Here is a 21139-nt window from a genome sequence, read left to right on the forward strand (position 1 = left end):
CCTACTTTACACATTTTAAAAACAAGGCAAAAACAGCCTTTTGCACAGACATCTCACCCCCTTAACCCAGGGGTGTCAAAATCAGTGTCAGCAGGTTTTTCCCTTTCAATTAAGCCCTAGCCAACCAGGTGTCGGGAGTTAATTACTAATTAGCGACCAGAATCAAGAAAAAGGGAGGATCGAAAACCAGCAGACACTTGGCCATCCCTGGAACGAGTTTGACACGTGCCCTAGAGCATTGTTATAGCTTGCCCGAGATGGCATAGCAGTTCAGACGTCTTTTGTCCTCGTCTTGTCGTGTCGTGTATATATATATATATTTACAACTTTTTTCACATACATTTTATTTTTATTTTCCATCAACTCATCTTCAATACACTCTCCTGCAACCTGCCTCACCAATTGATATGTATAAATACGTATTATTTACCTCAAATCTGCAATCCTCCAAGAAGCTAGCCAGAAGCTAGCCAGAAACTCCAAGAAGCTAGCCAGAAGCTAATCAGAAGCTAGTTAGCTTCTTTACTGGCAACTCGTTAGTATTCAGCGAACCACGGTTTGTGGTCATCAGCTATCCTTTAACTCGAAAATCTATCGCCAGTTTTGTACGGCGCAGCGCGGCTCGGAACGGAACATACCAGACCGATTTTTCTCTCCGTGTCCCTGGATTTCAACTGCTCTCTGGACATTCACTCCCGGATCTCACAGCTAGCTGGCTGCTATCCGTGTGTCTATCTGCTTTCGTCGATTCCGGAGCAAACATCAATTACTCCGGAGCTAGCCAGCTCCGTCAATCACTCCTGAGCTCCGTCAATCACTCCTGGGCTGCAGTCACCTATCCGGACCCGTTTTACTGCCTTACGCGGAGCCCCACCGGGCCTTCACAACTGGACTGCCGACGTTATCTACCCGAAGGAGATCCGGCTGGCTCCTCCGTCGCGACGTTACCTGAACGCCCATCTGCGGCCTGCTAACCGTTAGCTGTCTTACCGGCTGCTCTCAGAATAGACAATCGGACAATTTATTTATTTTTATTATTATTATGTTTCTTCTTGGGCCTCTATAACTATATCTATTGTTTTTATTTTTTTGTTGTTGTGTGATTTGGACTAATCCCCTCTACAACACGGAACTCCACTAATCTACTGACGGAACGCAAGAGGTGGCTAACAACAGACCTCCATCCTATGCTAGCTTGCTACCGATGTCCTGGCTAGCTGTCTAAATCGCCGTGACCCCCAAACCAACCTCTCCACTCCCTGGACCCTTTTGATCACTCGACTAAGGATGCCTCTCCTTAATGTCAATATGTCTTGTCCATTGCGGTTCTGGTTAGTGTTTATTGGCTTATTTCACTGTAGAGCCTCTAGTCCTGCTCACTATACCTTATCCAACTTATTAGTTCCATCACCCACACATGCAATGACATCTCCTGGTTTCAATGATGTTTCTAGAGACAATATCTCTCTTCATCACTCAATACCTAGGTTTACCTCCACTGTATTCACATCCTACCATACCTTTGTCTGTACATTATACCTTGATGCTATTTTATCGCCCCCAGAAACCTCCTTTTACTCTCTGTTCCAGACGTTCTAGACGACCAATTCTTATTGCTTTTAGCCGTACCCTTATTCTTCTCCTCCTATGTTCCTCTGGCGATGTAGAGGTGAATCCAGGCCCTGCAGTGCCTAGCTCCACTCCTATTCCCCAGGCGCTCTCTTTTGATGACTTCTGTAACCGTAATAGCCTTGGTTTCATGCATGTTAACATTAGAAGCCTCCTCCCTAAGTTTGTTCTTTTCACTGCTTTAGCACACTCTGCCAACCCGGATGTTCTAGCTGTGTCTGAATCCTGGCTTAGGAAGACCACCAAAAATTCAGAAATTTTAATTCCAAACTACAACATTTTCAGACAAGATAGAACTGCCAAAGGGGGCGGTGTTGCAATCTACTGCAAAGATAGCCTGCAGAGTTCTGTCCTACTATCCAGGTCTGTACCCAAACAATTTGAACTTCTACTTTTAAAAATCCACCTCTCTAAAAACAAGTCTCTCACCGTTGCCACCTGCTATAGACCACCCTCTGCCCCCAGCTGTGCTCTGGACACCATATGTGAACTGATTGCCCCCCATCTAAAATCAAATCAAATTTTATTTGTCACATACACATGGTTAGCAGATGTTAATGCGAGTGTAGCGAAATGCTTGTGCTTCTAGTTCCGACAATGCAGTGATAACCAACAAGTAATCTAACTAACAATTCCAAAACTACTGTCTGATACACAGTGTAAGGGGATAAGGAATATGTACATAAGGATATATGAATGAGTGATGGTACAGAGCAGCATACAGTAGATGGTATCGAGTACAGTATATACATATGAGATGAGTATGTAGACAAAGTAAACAAAGTGGCATAGTTAAAGTGGCTAGTGACATAAGAATGCAGTCGATGATCTAGAGTACAGTATATACATATGCATATGAGATGAATAATGTAGGGTAAGTAACATTATATAAGGTAGCATTGTTTAAAGTGGCTAGTGATATATTTACATCATTTCCCATCAATTCCCATTATTAAAGTGCCTGGAGTTGGGTCAGTGTCAATGACAGTGTGTTGGCAGCAGCCACTCATCTATCTTCAGAGCTCGTGCTGCTAGGCGACCTAAACTGGAACATGCTTAACACCCCAGCCATCCTACAATCTAAACTTGATGCCCTCAATCTCACACAAATTATCAATGAACCTACCAGGTACCCCCCCAAAGCCTTAAACACGGGCACCCTCATAGATATCATCCTAACCAACTTCCCCTCTAAATACACCTCTGCTGTCTTCAACCAAGATCTCAGCGATCACTGCCTCATTGCCTGCATCCGTAATGGGTCAGCGGTCAAACGACCTCCACTCATCACTGTAAAACGCTCCCTGAAACACTTCAGCGAGCAGGCCTTTCTAATCGACCTGGCCGGGGTGTCCTGGAAGGATATTGATCTCATCCCGTCAGTAGAGGATGCCTGGATATTTTTTTTAAATGCCTTCCTAACAATCTTAAATAAACATGCCCCATTCAAGAAAATTAGAACCAGGAACAGATATAGCCCTTGGTTCTCCCCAGACCTGACTGCCCTTAACCAACACAAAAACATCCTATGGCGTTCTGCATTAGCATCGAACAGCCCCCGTGATATGCAGCTGTTCAGGGAAGCTAGAAACCGTTATACACAGGCAGTTAGAAAAGCCAAGGCTAGCTTTTTCAAGCAGAAATTTGCTTCCTGCAACACTAACTCTAAAAAGTTCTGGGACACTGTAAAGTCCATGGAGAATAAGAACACCTCCTCCCAGCTGCCCACTGCACTGAAGATAGGAAACACTGTCACCACTGATAAATCCACCATAATTGAGAATTTCAATAAGCATTTTTCTACGGCTGGCCATGCTTTCCACCTGGCAACTCCTACCCCGGTCAACAGCACTGCACCCCCAACAGCAACTCGCCCAAGCCTTCCCCATTTCTCCTTCTCCCAAATCCATTCAGCTGAAGTTCTGAAAGAGCTGAAAATCTGACCCCTACAAATCAGCCGGGCTAGACAATCTGGACCCTTTCTTTCTAAAATTATCTGCCGAAATTGTTGCCACCCCTATTACTAGCCTGTTCAACCTCTCTTTCGTGTCATCTGAGATTCCCAAAGATTGGAAAGCAGCTGCGGTCATCCCCTCTTCAAAGGGGGGACACTCTTGACCCAAACTGCTACAGACCTATATCTATCCTACCATGCCTTTCTAAGGTCTTCGAAAGCCAAGTCAACAAACAGATTACCGACCATTTCGAATCTCACCATACCTTCTCTGCTATGCAATCTGGTTTCAGAGCTGGTCATGGGTGCACCTCAGCCACGCTCAAGGTCCTAAACGATATCTTAACCGCCATCGATAAGAAACATTACTGTGCAGCCGTATTCATTGATCTGGCCAAGGCTTTCGACTCTGTCAACCACCACATCCTCATCGGCAGACTCGACAGCCTTGGTTTCTCAAATGATTGCCTCGCCTGGTTCACCAACTACTTCTCTGATAGAGTTCAGTGTGTCAAATCGGAGGGTCTGCTGTCCGGACCTCTGGCAGTCTCTATGGGGGTGCCACAGGGTTCAATTCTTGGACCGACTCTCTTCTCTGTATACATCAATGAGGTCGCTCTTGCTGCTGGTGAGTCTCTGATCCACCTCTACGCAGACGACACCATTCTGTATACTTCCGGCCCTTCTTGGACACTGTGTTAACAACCCTCCAGGCAAGCTTCAATGCCATACAACTCTCCTTCCGTGGCCTCCAATTGCTCTTAAATACAAGTAAAACTAAATGAATGCTCTTCAACCGATCGCTACCTGCACCTACCCGCCTGTCCAACATCACTACTCTGGACGGCTCTGACTTAGAATACGTGGACAACTACAAATACTTAGGTGTCTGGTTAGACTGTAAACTCTCCTTCCAGACCCATATCAAACATCTCCAATCCAAAGTTAAATCTAGAATTGGCTTCCTATTTCGCAACAAAGCATCCTTCACTCATGCTGCCAAACATACCCTTGTAAAATTGACCATCCTACCAATCCTCGACTTTGGCGATGTCATTTACAAAATAGCCTCCAATACCCTACTCAACAAATTGGATGCAGTCTATCACAGTGCAATCCGTTTTGTCACCAAAGCCCCATATACTACCCACCATTGCGACCTGTACGCTCTCGTTGGCTGGCCCTCGCTTCATACTCGTCGCCAAACCCACTGGCTCCATGTCATCTACAAGACCCTGCTAGGTAAAGTCCCCCCTTATCTCAGCTCGCTGGTCACCATAGCATCTCCCACCTGTAGCACACGCTCCAGCAGGTATATCTCTCTAGTCACCCCCAAAACCAATTCTTTCTTTGGCCGCCTCTCCTTCCAGTTCTCTGCTGCCAATGACTGGAACGAACTACAAAAATCTCTTAAATTGGAAACACTTATCTCCCTCACTAGCTTTAAGCACCAACTGTCAGAGCATCTTACAGATTACTGATCCTGTACATAGCCCACCTATAATTTAGCCCAAACAACTACCTCTTTCCCAACTGTATTTAATTTATTTATTTATTTTGCTCCTTTGCACCCCATTATTTTTATTTCTACTTTGCACATTCTTCCATTGCAAAACTACCATTCCAGTGTTTTACTTGCTATATTGTATTTACTTTGCCACCATGGCCTTTTTTGCCTTTACCTCCCTTCTCACCTAATTTGCTCACATTGTATATAGACTTGTTTTTTTTTACTGTATTATTGACTGTATGTTTGTTTTACTCCATGTGTAACTCTGTGTCGTTGTATGTGTCGAACTGCTTTGCTTTATCTTGGCCAGGTCGCAATTGTAAATGAGAACTTGTTCTCAACTTGCTTACCTGGTTAAATAAAGGTGAAATTAAAAAAATTAAAAAAATGTCTTCCTCTAAGTTTATACAATAGTCAAGACGTCTCGTCAACGTGTTAGCTGGCTCTTGGCCCTGGAGGCATATTCAAAATGATTTTGTTGTAACAGAGGGAATGTGCTTGCTTTCTGTCCTACTCACCCTCTTGCTGCTCTCTAGGCAATGACTGGAGCCAAGTGATGATATCATTATACAGGTCGTGGCCAAAAGATGAGAATGACACAAGTATTAATTTTCACAAAGTCTACTGCCTCAGTTTGTATGATGGCAATTTGCATATACTCCAGAATGTTATGAAGAGTGTTCAGATGAATTGCAATTAATTGCAAAGTCCCTCTTTGCCATACAAATGAACTGAAACCCCAAAAAACATTTCCACTGCATTTCAGCCCTGCCACAAAAGGACCAGCTGACATGTCAGTGATTCTCTCGTTAACACAGGTGTGAGTGTTGACGAAGACAAGGCTGGAGATCACTCTGTCATGCTGATTGAGTTTGAATAACAGACTGGAAGCTTCAAAAGGAGGGTGGTGCTTGAAATCCTTGTTCTTCCTCTGTCAACCATGGTTACCTGCAAGGAAACACATGGCATCATCATTGCTTTGTACATAAAGGGCTTCACAGGCAAGGATATTGCTGCCAGTAAGATTGCACCTAAATCAACCATTTATCGGATCATCAAGAATTTCAAGGAGAGCAGTTCAATTGTTGTGAAGGCTTCAGGGTGCCCAAGAAAGTCCAGCAAGCGCCAGGACCGTCTCCTTAAGTTGACTCAGCTGCGGGATCGGGGCACCACCAGTACAGAGCTTGCTCAGGAATGGAAGCAGGCAGGTGTGAGTGCATCTGCACGCACAGTGAGGCAAAGACTTTTGGAGGATGGCCTGGTGGCAGCAAAGACACTTCTTTCCAGGAAAAACATCAGGGACAGACTGATATTCTGCAAAAGGTACAGGGATTGGACTGCTGAGGACTGGGGTAAAGTCATTTCCTCTGATGAATCCCCTTTCCGATTGTTTGGGGCATCTGGAAAAAAGCTTGTCCGGAGAAGACAAGGTGAGCGCTACCATCAGTCCTGTGTCATGCCAACAGTAAAGCATCCTGAGACCATTCATGTGTGGGGCTGCTTCTCAGCCAAGGGAGTGGGCTCACTCACAATTTTGCCTAAGAACACAGCCATGAATGAAGAATGGTACCAACACATCCTCAGAGAGCAACTTCCCCCAACCATCCAGGAACAGTTTGGTGATGAACAATGCCTTTTCCAGCATGATGGAGCACCTTGCCATAAGGCAAAAGTGATAACTAAGTGGCTCAGGGAACAAAACATCGATATTTTGGGTCCATGGCCAGGAATCTCCCCAGACCTTAATCCCATTGAGAACTTGTGGTCAATCATCGAGAGGCAGGTGGACAAACAAAAACCCACAAATTCTGACAAACTCCAAGCATCGATTATGCAAGAATGGGCTGCCATCAGTCAGGATCTGGCCCAGAAGTTAATTAACAGCATGCCAGGGCGGATTGCAGAGGTCTTGAAAAAGGGTCAACACTGCAAATAGTGACTCTCTGCATCAACTTCATGTAATTGTCAATAAAAGCCTTTGACACTTATGAAATGCTTGTAATTATACATCAGTGTTACTATGGAATACTGAAGTATAATTACATCTGTCAAAAATATCTGAAGACACTGAAGCAGCAAACTTTGTGAAAATTAATATTTGTGTCATTCTCAATTTTTGGCCACGACTGTGCAATAGAGACTTATTCTACAGCATGGGCTTCCTGTACATGGCCCTGTACATGGCCCTTTATATGGGTAAAGGGAAAGTAAAGTTATACAATCTACTAGATTGACGTATTCTATATAATAACATTTACATTTTTTGTTAATGCACATGTACTCAATGTGGATTTTTTTCACCCAATACATGTAAACATACCTTATATGCTTTGAGAATTATAATATATATATATTTTTTTTCACACCTTACTCTGTGTATAGACTAGGTATATGCTGTGTTTGTGAGCTGGACTTTGCATTTACATTGGGACCCCCACACCTCCTGCACACACAATCAGCATAAAGGATGCCTAAGAACTGACCTAAGTGGAATGGCAGGCTATCAATTGTAGGGAGTCGGCACATACATCGCCTTAAGTACCCAGTCAACCAACCACAATGGATTTAAAGCCTGCGAAATACCATGACAGACTGGTCTAACCCTCCATCCCCCTTTGTGTGTGTGTGTGTGTGTGTGTGTGTGTAAAAGGTAAGTGAGACAAAGGGAGGTGAGTAAGGGGGTGATGCCAATGAAAAAGTGTCTCAATATCGTCAAACAATATGGAATTGTTTAATTTAATAAAAATAGGGCTTCGTATCGCCCTTGAAATACAAACACGAACGTTCAAGAGTGTGCATGAGTCTGTAGAAAATTCACAATTTCCTTCAGAACAAGAGAGCAACCTCCTCCCTAGATCCTGACTCAGTTCCATTACATATAAGAGTCATCGGACGAAGCCGTCTTCTGTAGGGGGAAGTAATTGTTAAGAGCCGCAATGCTCGGTCTGAACTTTAAACACATCGCTTGAGGTACGGTTTTGAAAGCACAAGGACTTTTTCATACCTGCAAGAAATTATTTTCAAAAAACAAAAAAAGGTTCAATTGATACACCTTTATAGGGTTAGGGTTCCCACACGGCCATGTTACAGCATTTAAGGAAATCAGGGGAAAGACAGCTAATAAGCACAAGTAGTTCACTCTATCTGCTTCTCTGAAATGAAAGACATTTTACTGGTCAAATTATCAGTGATGTGATTAAAGTACTGGGATTTATGTTTCTAGAACCGTACCGCAACCGGGTCACATTTGGATGGAGTATTTGGCTGTTTTGGCTTTGAGCCAATTCACCCTTAAAAAGCTGCAATAAGTAACTTTTTGGGCAACTGACCAAATTCACATAGAAATGTGTGTTATTGATCTGTCACTCATTGTAAGCAAGTCTAAGCAGCAGATCTGTTCTGTGCACCATTTCTATGCTTCCCATTCTTACCTTTTGTTTACTTTAGGCTTTGTACACCAGATTCACACAGCTGTAAATACAATACTTTGGGTTATGGAAAAGATATTACACTGCGGTTTAGATGGTACAATGATTCTGCAATGGTTGCTTGTTCTGTCACAAACTGAAATTAGGCTAACTTAGAATTTTTGCAACCAGGAAATGGCAGTGATTTCTGCATATTGCACCTTTAAAAACAACATGTAAGATTCTTGGACTAAGGAGTAACTTTAGACTCCTTTAACCCAATATTGGGCTACCTCCTCCCATGCTCGTGGCAAATATTATGAAGAGATTGCATTCGCCTAAGGCATAAAATACATTACTTGACAAGGTTAGTTCAAGGCAATTGAATCCGGAGACACCTTGTCTTGACGATGTTTTTGGAATGGTTTGATTTGGAAAATATTCGTTTACAATTAGGGTTTTAATTATTGGTGATGAAATTCTATACTAGGGCTTTCCAACCCAGTTCCTGGATAGTTACTGTTCTGTAGGTTCACTCCAAACCTAATATAGCGCACCTAATTCTAATAATTAGCTCGTTAACAATAATTTAAATTACAACCTCGGGTTGGAGCCCAAACCTACACCAAATGTAGCTCACCAGGAACAGGGTTGGAGAGTCCTGTTCTATACAATTGTTATACATTACATGTTCGGCACAACTAACGCACACATTCCTCAGAATTCGGTCAAATAAAAATAACTTACGCGTTACCAACGTATATTCTAGGGAAGACCTCGTTGAAATGCTGTGTTGGTAAACTGTAAAATCCGCTGCTGTTTGACAAAAGCTCGTTTAGTTGTTGCACGGTAACCTCGTCCCCTGGCACCGCGACTTCAGCTGGTGGTAGTTGCTGCTTTGCCGGGCTCGATTTTTTCATGGTTCCAGGCTCTCTCTCCGAACTGGCGAGCAAACACGTGTCAGACTCTTAAGTCGTGTCAATTTATGATTTTGCAGAATTGTATTCTCCGTTAAGTTATGTTGTGTAACCTACACGGTGTCTGAAACGTACGCTCTCTTCGTTCGCAGACACACCCCAACTCGCCCACCGCGGGTTAGGAATTGGTTGACAACACAAGAGTGGCTACCGGAAAATAAGGCAGAGAGGGCACCATTAAAGGGAAAGTAAACCCATTTTTACATGTGGCCTTATTTTCCTTCTTTCTGTGCTAGTTGATTCCCCGCCAAATATTTTTTTATATATATATATATTTAGTTTAATTACAGAGAAAATTGGTATGTCACATTTTGGCAAGTCATCACTTGCCATTGACTATAATGAAATATGCAAATATGTCTAAAGCATCTTAAAAACCTTTTTTCTTTCTTTTTTTCTTAAAAAACATTTAAACACTCCATACCAACTCATATTACATCATAGCTTGTACTAATCAAAGAGTGGAAGACATGTCTCTAAAATGTAGGCGCTTTGGTCTCCTCACTACGACGATCGTGACAGCAGGTCCCTCAAAATACTTTGTGTGTTCGATATCATGGCTTCCAGACTGTTCTGGATCTGGCTGTAGTTGTGGCTTTTGGCCACTTTATGCATATTGGAGTTGCAATGTTATCATTCCATCAAATGCCGTCATCCCTCTCTTTCTCGCAAGCATGTGTGCATTGAGCGCACACACACTTTCACATATGGGCCTGATTCTGTTGAAGTTCTATATGTATCCAGAGAGGAGCAGCTAATGGATTTACTAACCGAGGAAGTTATTTCGGGTAGGGAAGGAACTTATATTTGGCAGAAATAATCAGGCCTGGGTAGGGCCTGAACGTCGTGGGCATGGGTAGGGCCTGAACGTCATGGGCATGGGTAGGGCCTGAACGTCATGGGCATGGGTAGGGCCTGAACGGCATGGGCATGGGTAGGGCCTGAACGTCATGGGCATGGGTAGGGCCTGAACGTCATGGGCCTGGGTAGGGCCTGAATGTCATGGGCATGGGTAGGGCCTGAACGTCATGGGTATGGGTAGGGCCTGAACGTCATGGGCCTGGGTAGGGCCTGAACGTCATGGGCATGGGTAGGGCCTGAACGTCATGGGCCTGGGTAGGGCCTGAACGTCATGGGCATGGGTAGGGCCTGAACGTCATGGGCCTGGGTAGGGCCTGAACGTCATGGGCATGGGTAGGGCCTGAACGTCATGGGCATGGGTAGGGTCTGAACGTCATGGGCATGGGTAGGGCCTGAACGTCATGGGCATGGGTAGGGCCTGAACGTCATGGGCCTGGGTAGGGCCTGAACGTCATGGGCCTGGGTAGGGCCTGAACGTCATGGGCATGGGTAGGGCCTGAACGTCATGGGCCTGGGTAGGGCCTGAACGTCATGGGCCTGGGTAGGGCCCTGAACGTCATGGGCCTGGGTAGGGCCTGAACGTCATGGGCATGGGTAGGGCCTGAACGGCATGAGCATGGGTAGGGCCTGAACGTCATGGGCCTGGGTAGGGCCTGAACGGCATGGGCATGGGTAGGGCTTGGGCTTAACATTATTGCCTGTGCAGGGCTCTATACATGTGGTGTGTGTGTGACCATGTTTAACTATACTTGTCCCCACAAGAATAGTAAACAAACCAACATTTGACCAACTGGGGACATTTTGTTAGTCACTTCATGGTCAAATGCTATTTCTAGGAGGATTAGGGTTAAGGTTAGAATTAGTATTAGGGTTAGGGTTAGGAGCTGTGGTTAAGTTTTGGGGTAAGGGTTAGGTTAAGGAAAATAGGATTTGGAATGGATTTAGTGTCCCCACAAGGTTAGTTATACAAATAAAATTGTATTTGTCACTTGCGCAAAATATAACAGGTGTAGACCTTGATTGCTTACTTATTCAAGCCCTTAACCAACAATTCCCATTCAAGAAGTTGAGAAAATATTTACTAAATAAATATAAAAATAAAGTAACACAAGAAAATTACATGACAATAACAAGGCTATATACAGGGGGTACCGGTACCGAGTCAATGTGCGGGGGTACAGGTTAGTCGAGGTAACTATTGATTATGCATAGATAATAAGCAGCGAGTAGCAGCAGTGTAAAAACAAAGGGAGGTAGTGTCAATGTAAATAGTCCAGGTGGCCATTTGATTAATTGTTCAGCAGACTTATGGCTTGGGGGTAGAGGCTGTTAAGGAGCCTTTTGGACCTAGACTTGTCGCTCCGGTACCACTTGCCGTGCGGTAGCAGAGAGAACAGTATGACTTGGGTGACTAGAGTCTTTGACAATTCTTTTGTGCCTTCCTCTGACACCACCTAGTATAGAGGTCCTGGATGACAGGTAGCTTGGCCCCAGTGATGTACTGGGCCATACACATTACCCTCTGTAGTGCCTTACGGCCAGATGCCAAGCAGTTGCCATACCAGGCGGTGATGCAACCCATCAGGATGCTCTCGATGGTGCAGCTGTAGAACTTCTTGAGGATCTGGGGACCCATGCCAAATCTTTTCAGTCTCCTGAGGGGAATTAGGTTTTGTCGTGCCCTCTTCACTACTGTCTTGGTGTGCTTCGACCATGTTAGTTTGTTGGTGATGTGGACACCAAGGCACTTGAAGCTCTCAACCTGCTCCACTGCAGCCCCGTCGATGAGAATGAGGGCGTGCTTGGTCTCTGACCTCCTCCCTATAGGCTGTATCATCGTTGTCGGTGACCAGGCCTACCACTGTTGTGTATTCGGCAAATTTAATGATGGTGTTGGAGTCATGCCTGGCCGTGCAGTCATAAGTGAACAGGGAGTACAGAAGGTGACTGAGCACGCCCCCCTGAGGGGCCCCTGTGTTTCTAATTGAAAGGATGTGGAAACAATTTTGATTCAACCAGTGTGTGCCCAGTGGGTAGACTGTTGTCTCTGCTACCGCACAGCAAGCGGTACCAGTGCATCAAGTCTGGAACCAAAAGGACCCTGAACAGCTTCTACCCCCAAGACTTCTAAACAAGACTGCTAAATAGATTATCAAATGGCTGGTTGCATCACCGCCTGGTATGGCAACTGCTCGGCCTCCAGCACTACAGATGGTAGTGCAAATGGCCCAATACATCACTGGGGCCAAGCATCCAGGACCGCTATACAAGGCGGTGTCAGAGGAAGACCTAAAAATTGTCAAAGAGTCCAGCCACCCTAGTCATAGACTGTTCACTCTGCTACCACACAGCAAGCGGTACCGGAGTGCCAAGTCTAGGTCCAAGAGGCTTCTAAACAGCTTCTACCCCCAAGCCATAAGACTCCTGAACATCTAGTCAAATGGCTACCCACACCATTTGCAGTGACCTCCCTAACACCCCCTCTCACCCCCTTTTTACACCACTGGTACTCTCTGTTGTCATCTATGCATAGTCACTTTAATAACTCTACCTACAGTTGAAGTCGGAAGTTTACATACAGCTTTGCCAAATACATTTAAACTCAGTTTGTCTCAATTCCTGACATTGAGTAAAAATTCCCTGTTGTAGGTCAATTAGGATCACAACTTTATTTTAAGAATGTGAAATGTCAGAATAATAGTAGAGAGAAGGATTTATTTCAGCTTTTATTTCTTTCATCACATTCCCAATCCTCCTGACAGAGCTGGTGTAACTGATTCAGGTTTGTAGGCATCCTTGCTCGCACACGCTTTTCAGTTCTGCCAACAAGTTTTCTATGGGATTGAGGTCAGGGCTTTGTGATGGCCATTCCAATACCTTGACTTTGTTGTGCTTAAGCCATTTTGCCACAACTTTGGAAGTATGCTTGGGGTCATTGTCCATTTGGAAGACCCATTTGCGACCAAGCTTTAACGTCCTGACTGATGTCTTGAGATGTTGCTTCAATATATCCACATCATTTTCTATTTTGTGAAGTGCCCCAGTCCCTCCTGCAGCAAAGCACTCCCACAACATGATGCTTGCCACCCCTGTGCTTCACGGTTGAGATGGTGTTCTTCGGCTTGCAAAGCATCCCCCTTTTTCCTCCAAACATAAAAATGGTCATTATGGCCAAACAGTTCTATTTTTGTTTCATCAGACCAGAGGACATATCTCCAAAAAGTCCGATCTTTGTCCCCATGTGCAGTTAGAAACCGTAGTCTGGCTTTTTTATGGCGGTTTTGGAGCAGTGGCTTCTTCCTTGCATTTCAGGTTATGTCGATATAGGAATCGTTTTACTGTGGATATAGATAATAAGTCCTTTGCTGTTGTTCTGGGATTGATTTACACTTTTCGCACCAAAGCACGTTCATCTGTAGGAGACAGAACACGTCTCCTTCCTGAGCTGTATGGCGGCTGTGTGGTCCCATAGTGTTTATACTTGCGTACTATTGTTTGTACAGATGAACATGGTGCCTTCAGGCGTTTGGAATTTGCTCCCAAGGATAAACCATCTTTTCTGAGGTCTTGGTTAATTTCTTTTGATTTTCCCATGATGTCAAGCAAAGAGGCACTGAGTTTGAAGGTAGGCAATGAAATATATCCACAGGTACACCTCCAATTGACTCAAATTATGTCAATTAGCCTATCAGAAGTTTCTAAAGCCATGACATAATCTTCTGAAATGTTCCAAGCTGTCAACTTAGGGTATGTAAACTTCTGACCCACTGGAATTGTGATACAATTAATTATACGTTAAATAATCTGTCTGTAAACAATTGTTGGGAAAATTACTTGTGTCATGCACAAAGTAGATGTCCTAACCGACTTGCCAAAACTATAGTTTGTTTTACAATACATTTGTGGAGTGGTTGAAAAACTAGTTTTAATGACTCTGACCTAAGTGTATGTAAACTTCCGACTTCAACTGTACGTACATACTACCTCAAATAACCGGTGTCCCCGCACATTGACTCTGTATCGGTACCCCCCTGTATATAGTCTCACTATTGTTATTTCACTACTACTCTTTAATTACTTGTTACTTTTATCTCTTATTCTTATCTGTATTTTTTGTTTTTTAACTGCATTGTTGGATTCACCTGTTGTATTCGGCACATGTGACTAATAAAATTTGGTTTGATTGGAATAAAGGTGTGTGCCCAGTGGGTATGGCTTGGGTGGATGGAGACTTTGACACTTTTTTGGGCCTTCCTCTAACACGGCCCTGGTATAGAGGTGGCAGGGAGCTCGGCCCCAGTGATGTACTGGGCTGTATTCACCACCCTCTGAGATACAAGAGTATCTGTTGTAAGGCATATAGTAAATGTGGTACAGGTGAGTCTAAAACTGTTTTTGTGTACACTCCAAACTAAATTCTCATCACTTCAGGCCCAGACATTGACGAACCAGTAGGGGTCACTCTCCCCTATGCAAAAGAACAAAAACAACAACCCAAACTACAGTACCACTTCATTCTGGAGACCATAGATATTGTACAATCATCCAGACGCTCAGTGCTGTACTCTATCATTATATGCATCCTCTTTATATGTTTATCCGGTTGTCATGCATATATAAGTATGGGGTGATTGTTTTGCCTATCCCCCATTCATATCAAAATCAGTGCATCCCAATGAATAAGAAACCATTGCCTTTCTCTTCGTCACAGTGGTCCATCATTTCATCTTGCTTCTCAACAATACCCAATTCCAAAGGGAAGGCCCAATAATGGTGATCCATGATTAATATACAACCATCAGCCTGTATAGGCACCTTGATCACACATGACTATAGAATTAGCTTACTGCTATGAATGCTTTGAAACTATGTAAGGTTATGTATAATAGTACACATTTTGCAAAGCATGTGTAAAATGCATGATGAAAGTACCCCTCCTGTGTGTGTGTGTGCTACTCTGTTTGAAGGGTCTGCTCACCATTTTGTTTTCTGCCCCCTGACCAACAGACCCATTGTGTCTGTTGTCTGTTGGTTAGGTGGCAAAAAACGATGGACCTTTTCTTGTTCAGACACAGGTGTACGTTTTTTTTATTCGGTCAAAGATTGGTTTACTCTTTCAATTGTCTTTTTATTGTTCCAAGACATATCAAAGACTTTTACAGATAGGCCACCAGTCATTTCAAAAGAAAAAGTGGTTCCTTCATTATAAGCCTTTGTAACGGCTGTCGTCGGTGGAAGAAGGTGAGGACCAAGGTGCAGCGTGGTAAGTGTTCATGGATTTTAATAATACTCAAACTGAACAACAAAGAAACAACCGAAACAGTTCTGTCTGGTGCAAACACACAAAGACTGAAAACAACCACCCACAAAACACAATTGAAAACAGGCTACCTAAATATGGTTCTCAATCAGGGACAACGATTGACAGCTGCCTCTGATTGAGAACCATACCAGGCCAAACACAGAAATAGAAAATCCTAGAAAAACTAACATAGACAACCCACCCAACTCACGCTCTGACCATACTAAAACAAAGACAAAACAAAGGAACTAAGGTCAGAACGTGACAGCCTTATATAACGGCCCACAAAAATAGAAAAAGAGGGGGAAAACGGTTGAATCAACACAGCATGCGTATCGTGTAAATAGGGTGGGGACGATCAGAGAGTGACGTCACAGCAACGGGAGATGACGGTCTACTATTATTCAGACCATTCAAAATGTCGCATGCAGAAACCTGCTGGGACCTGCTCGTGCCTTTGCCAGTGGTTCATATCAGTTCACCACAAGTGGCTCCTAGAATCATAAAGAGTAATCAATGGTGTGTTGTACTACATACGCAGGAGGAATATTGGCCTCCAGTTATTGACTTTTGTTTCTATAAGAGAGGAATTGTTCTGGTTGTTAATGTCCACCCACACGACTGAGAGTCGAATGAGGATCATATTGCTCCTAGCCTTATTCCCTGCACTAAAGCTAAATTATTAACATTACAAGTCCAGGCAAAACATGTTTTTATTTAATACCATCTATATTAGTCAGACATCGCATATTGAGTTAACTGCTTCTCTTTTATAGGGTAGATTTTCATTGTTTTATAATATGGAACACGGTTTTTGTGGCATTTGACATTGACATTTGGATGGAGTTACAGCGTTCGCTAGGCAACAAAGTACATAAATGGCATCAGCAAACCGGCTTGTTTGTGGAAAGGGTTTCTAGCATTTTCTGCAATGCGATTTACTACCCCTTTGTCAACGTGGCTGAACAATGGCCCTGTTTTCCACCCCTGACTAGTTCTAATGTTATTTCAACCATCAGGTGATTATCACAGCAGCCCAGTGTTGCCAAGTAGTCTCTGTTTGTGAGTAATCAAATATTGACCCCAGCAAAAGTGTATGTCGGAGTGTGGGTAGTAACAAGGCAAACTCTTTATCTAAGCTGACAATGGGTTGCTGTCAACTCCTAGGATAGGGGAGTGGATTTAAATAATGTCATGCAGGCATACAGTCAAAAGTTTGGACACACATTCATTCAAGGGTTTTTCTTTATTTTTACTATTTTCTACATTGTAGAATAATAATGAAGACATCAAAACTATGAAATAACACATATGGAATCATGTAGTAACCATAAAAGTGTTAAACAAATCCAAATTTGATTTTAGATTCTTCAAAGTAGCCACCCTTTGCCTTGATGACAGCTTTTCACACTCTTGGCAGTCTCTCAACCATCTTCACCTGGAATGCTTTTCCAACAGTCTTGAAGGAGTTCCCACATATGCTGAGCACTTGTTAGTTGCTTTTACTTCACTCTGCGGTCCAACTCATCCCAAACCATCTCAATTGGGTTGAGGTCGGGTGATTGTGGAGGCCAGGTCATCTGATGCAGCACTCCATCACTCTCCTTCTTGGTCAAATAGCCCTTACACAGCCTGGAGGTGTGTTGGGTCATTGTCCTGTAGAAAAACAAATGATAGTCCCACTAAGCGCAAACCAAATGGGATGGCGTATCACAGCAGAATGCTATGGTAGCCATGCTGGTTAAGTGTTCCTTGAATTCTATATAAATCACAGACAGTGTCACCAGCAAAGCACCCTCACACATCACACCTCCTCCTCCATGCTTCACGGTGAGAACCACACATGGGGAGATCATCAATTCACCTATTCTGCGTCTTACAAAGACACGATGGTCTCAAATTTGGACTCATCAGAACAAAGAACATAATTCCACCAAATGAATGTCCATTGCTTGTGCTTCTTGGCCCAAGCAAGTCTCTTCGTATTATTGGTGTCCTTTAGTAGTGGTTTCTTTTGAGATGTGTCTGTTACTTGAACTCTGTGAAGCATCTATTTGGACTGTAATCTGAGGTTCAGTTGACTCGAATGAATTTATCCTCAGCTGTCCATTGATTGAGAGGGGTTGGGTTAAATATGAAAGACACATTTAAATTTAAGGCATTCAGTTGTACAACTGACTAGGTATCCTCTTTTTCCTTTCCATTAACATTTTCCTTTGCTTTTATACGAGCCTAATGCTTGTTGTTCTATTTGTTGTATGTCTACTTGTGCAACAGAGTGGTGTAAAAGGCATTGCATGGTGTCCCCCTAGCTTTTCTAACTCCCATAAGCATTTTATCTTGGACAAAGTGATTGTCACATCCAAAATAATTCATAGGGTTTAATGACGTTTTCACTCTTTCCATGTAAGTTCCATTGCGATTGTCAGTCATTCTGAAAATAAGCCGGTCATGTTGCAAAGTTCTATGATCCACTGGACTCACATTTGAACACTGGACCGACTAGGAGCAAAGCTGCAATACGTTGTTTTGTTTCCCTTTTTCATTCGTGATCTCCATCTGTGACCTCTAGGCATTCATTTCACAGTACCCTCTGGTCTATGCAGTAGGATTGGGTGTGTTAAATATAGGCCATCACACCATCGCTGTGACTAAGAATAAGACTGGAGTGGGTCAAAGGGAAAGAGAGACAGCTAGACAGCTAGCTCAGACAAGGGTTCTGAGTGCGTGTGGCTTAATGGTTTTAAAGAAAGATTAGGCTACCTGGCCAAAACACCACACCACCACACACCTCAGAAGCACCCACATCATCAACAGCAGCCCCAGGGCCAGGCAGGCGTCTCAGACCGACTCAAGGAGGTTTACTACCATAGCCCTATTTTGGAATGGTTCAGTGCCAGTTCTATCTATAGCTCAGCAAGTTAATCACAAGCAGGATTGGCAAGATCAAAATGGGAGCCTGAACAGAAAGTGGATCACTGAGCCTGGTGTGATTTCCTGCTAATTCCGTCCATAACACTGTGCGATGGGGCTGATGTGCCAAGTCTGACCATAACTATCAGTAGGTCTATCTGAAGTAGGGCTCTGGTGTGGTGACACATATTCAATGCTAACAGCCGCTCTTGGGCCAGAAGCGACATGAATGGGTCACACTTTTGGCGGATTGGCGAAAATATTCATATAAACCCTCTCATCCTAGGCAATTGGAAGAAAATACGCAACAAAAAATTGGACTGAGGATTTGGTGTCTTGAGATTAAGGCTCAGTTCAGATTCAATTCTGTTTACCAGGGAAAGATCAGGAGACGAAGTCTCAGGGCCTGTCATTTCCTGGAGGGTTGTAGCCACTGCAAAGTAGTAAAGTACAAAGTAAATTACTACAAGACGTGCAATGTAGCCTATTCTTAGTTGAGAGAAAATAACCAATTAACCAAAGAAGCTGTCCTTCACTGCATAGAACAAATGATGAATGCATACTTCTATACTCGATTATGTAATATTCCTCATAGCCAATATCAGTCAACCATGTACATTCATTATGTGAAGCCTACTCTCAGCCCAGCAGTAGTTCTACACCAGCCATTCAATGAGGGCCCTCGTTCTGTAGAAACTCTGTTCTGTTTGCTCAGGTACCTGCTCCTCTCCCTCTGTGCCTTTGTGCCTCTGTGCCTGTGTGTACGTGTGTGTGTGCATGTGTGTGCGTGCATGTATGTGTGTTTGTGTGTGCGTATGTGCATGTGAGTGTGCGTGTGTGTGTGCATGTGTGTGCGTGCATGTATGTGTGTGTGTGTGTGTGCATGTGTGTGCGTGTGTGCATACTGTAACCTTGAGAGAACACATGCTCGGAGTGTCCGGGAGCGCATGTGCTATCTTTAGCTTTTGTAGATGGTTTTCTACTGGCCTCTTCCTCCTCTACTCCTCCTGCTCCATCTCTTCTCCCTTTAGCCCACATCACTCACTCACTGCAAACAAGACTGAACTGTTACCGGGCAGATTAGCAGAAAAAAAAACACTTATGTGGGAAAACACGTGCCACATGTTTGTTTTTGATGCAGAGTGAAATAAACGTCACTCGCACTCGCTGGCCTTGATTCCTGCCAGCCGGCATCTGTCAGGCCTGGGCAGAGGATATACTGTACACTGAAGTATCCACTGGCTCTGCACATGCTGAATACATTTGTTTCACACGAGCAGTGGTGAGGGTGTGGAATGCAGAATGCTGGGACCTCTATATCTTCTGGCTGATAGTATGCTGTGTGATGCCAAAGGGATTGCCTGCAAGAGCTTTATCCTACAGCCTGAATATATTTGCTGTAACTAAACATAGACTAGAATAATGCCTGTGATTTAGCTTACTGGCTCACTGTGGGTGACATGGTTACTTTGCCCTTTTGTGACTATTCCATTGGTTCTTGTATGCAAGACAAGTTGAATCAAGGTCTTTGAAGAACATTTTTTACCCTCGTCTAGTCCATGAATAGCTTGCTCACTCATATTGATCTGTGTAATACGTCTGTGCAGGTGTACCAACGGGGGATTGAGGGTATAACCGGGTCGTGCACCCCAGCCACGTTTTAGAGAGAGGTGTAACAGAGCCAGGGTTACAATGTTAGGTCAGATGCCATGAAGCCTTATCATTGGTAGGCTGCACCTAAGTGGCTTCCTTTCAGGCATCTATTGAGGTCTCTGCAAGAAGAATCTGAGGTGCAGATGTACAATCTTAATTTGATCACTCCTGCACGGCATGAAATCCAAACATGTAGTGTGCTCAAAGTTTTTTTTAAAGCTTCTAAAGTTGGTCATTTTAACTTCAAAATGTCTGTCTTGATTTGCCCTAACTAAAACAAAATGTTCATGAATTATAATCCACATAACAATTCATATTTCCTGTTGCTGCAGGATTATGTTCCTGCTGTAGCAAGCTGATTCAAATTACGATACAGCATCTGTATATGGGTAAGCTGATTAATTTCCCATGTCCCCCTTTCTCGGTTCAGACCTGACTGTATGATATACAGTAAGTACAGTATTTCAGATGGTTATCAGAATGTGTGTTACAGAATGAGTTTACCCACTGGGCACAGATGTCAGTTCAACATCTATTTTTTATTTACATTCTGTTGAATTGTCAACTAATGTGAATTCAACATGAAATCAACTAAAACATTCACCATGTCATTGGATTTAGGTTATAAATTCCCCTACATTGATGACATTTTGCAAATTCAATTGAAATGATGTGGAAGCAACGTTGATTCAACCATTTTTTCCCCAGTGGGTAGCATGACATTCCCCTGAGCTACATAACTTTTTTTTTCATGTAATGTATAGACTTTGACATCCATTTGGATATAAGTAGTCACAAAGAGCAAAGCACGATATCCATTCCTGATGTGAGAATGACCCAATAACTATTTAGTCCCTTGTTTAAAGGTCCCGCACAGTCACCCGATTTCCCAAGTAAAAATAGCCATCGAATGACCAAAACATCCCTCGTGGT

The 21139-nt window shown here is 43.5% G+C and overlaps 1 protein-coding gene across 1 annotated transcript in view; it reads right to left on the reverse strand.

The window, feature by feature from the left end:
- LOC115144385 (dual specificity protein phosphatase 3-like) overlaps positions 1-9575 on the reverse strand; it is a 32029-nt gene extending 22454 nt beyond the window's left edge. Inside the window, exon 1 of the mRNA XM_029685389.2 lies at positions 9248-9575. Within this exon, the coding sequence (XP_029541249.2) occupies positions 9248-9420 (173 nt within the window). The 5' untranslated portion in view covers positions 9421-9575. The remainder of the gene's footprint in view (positions 1-9247) is intronic.
- Positions 9576-21139: the final 11564 nt, after the last annotated feature.

The sequence above is a fragment of the Oncorhynchus nerka genome, linkage group LG16 (genome assembly GCF_034236695.1).
Source record: "Oncorhynchus nerka isolate Pitt River linkage group LG16, Oner_Uvic_2.0, whole genome shotgun sequence".
NCBI classification, from domain to species: domain Eukaryota; kingdom Metazoa; phylum Chordata; class Actinopteri; order Salmoniformes; family Salmonidae; genus Oncorhynchus; species Oncorhynchus nerka.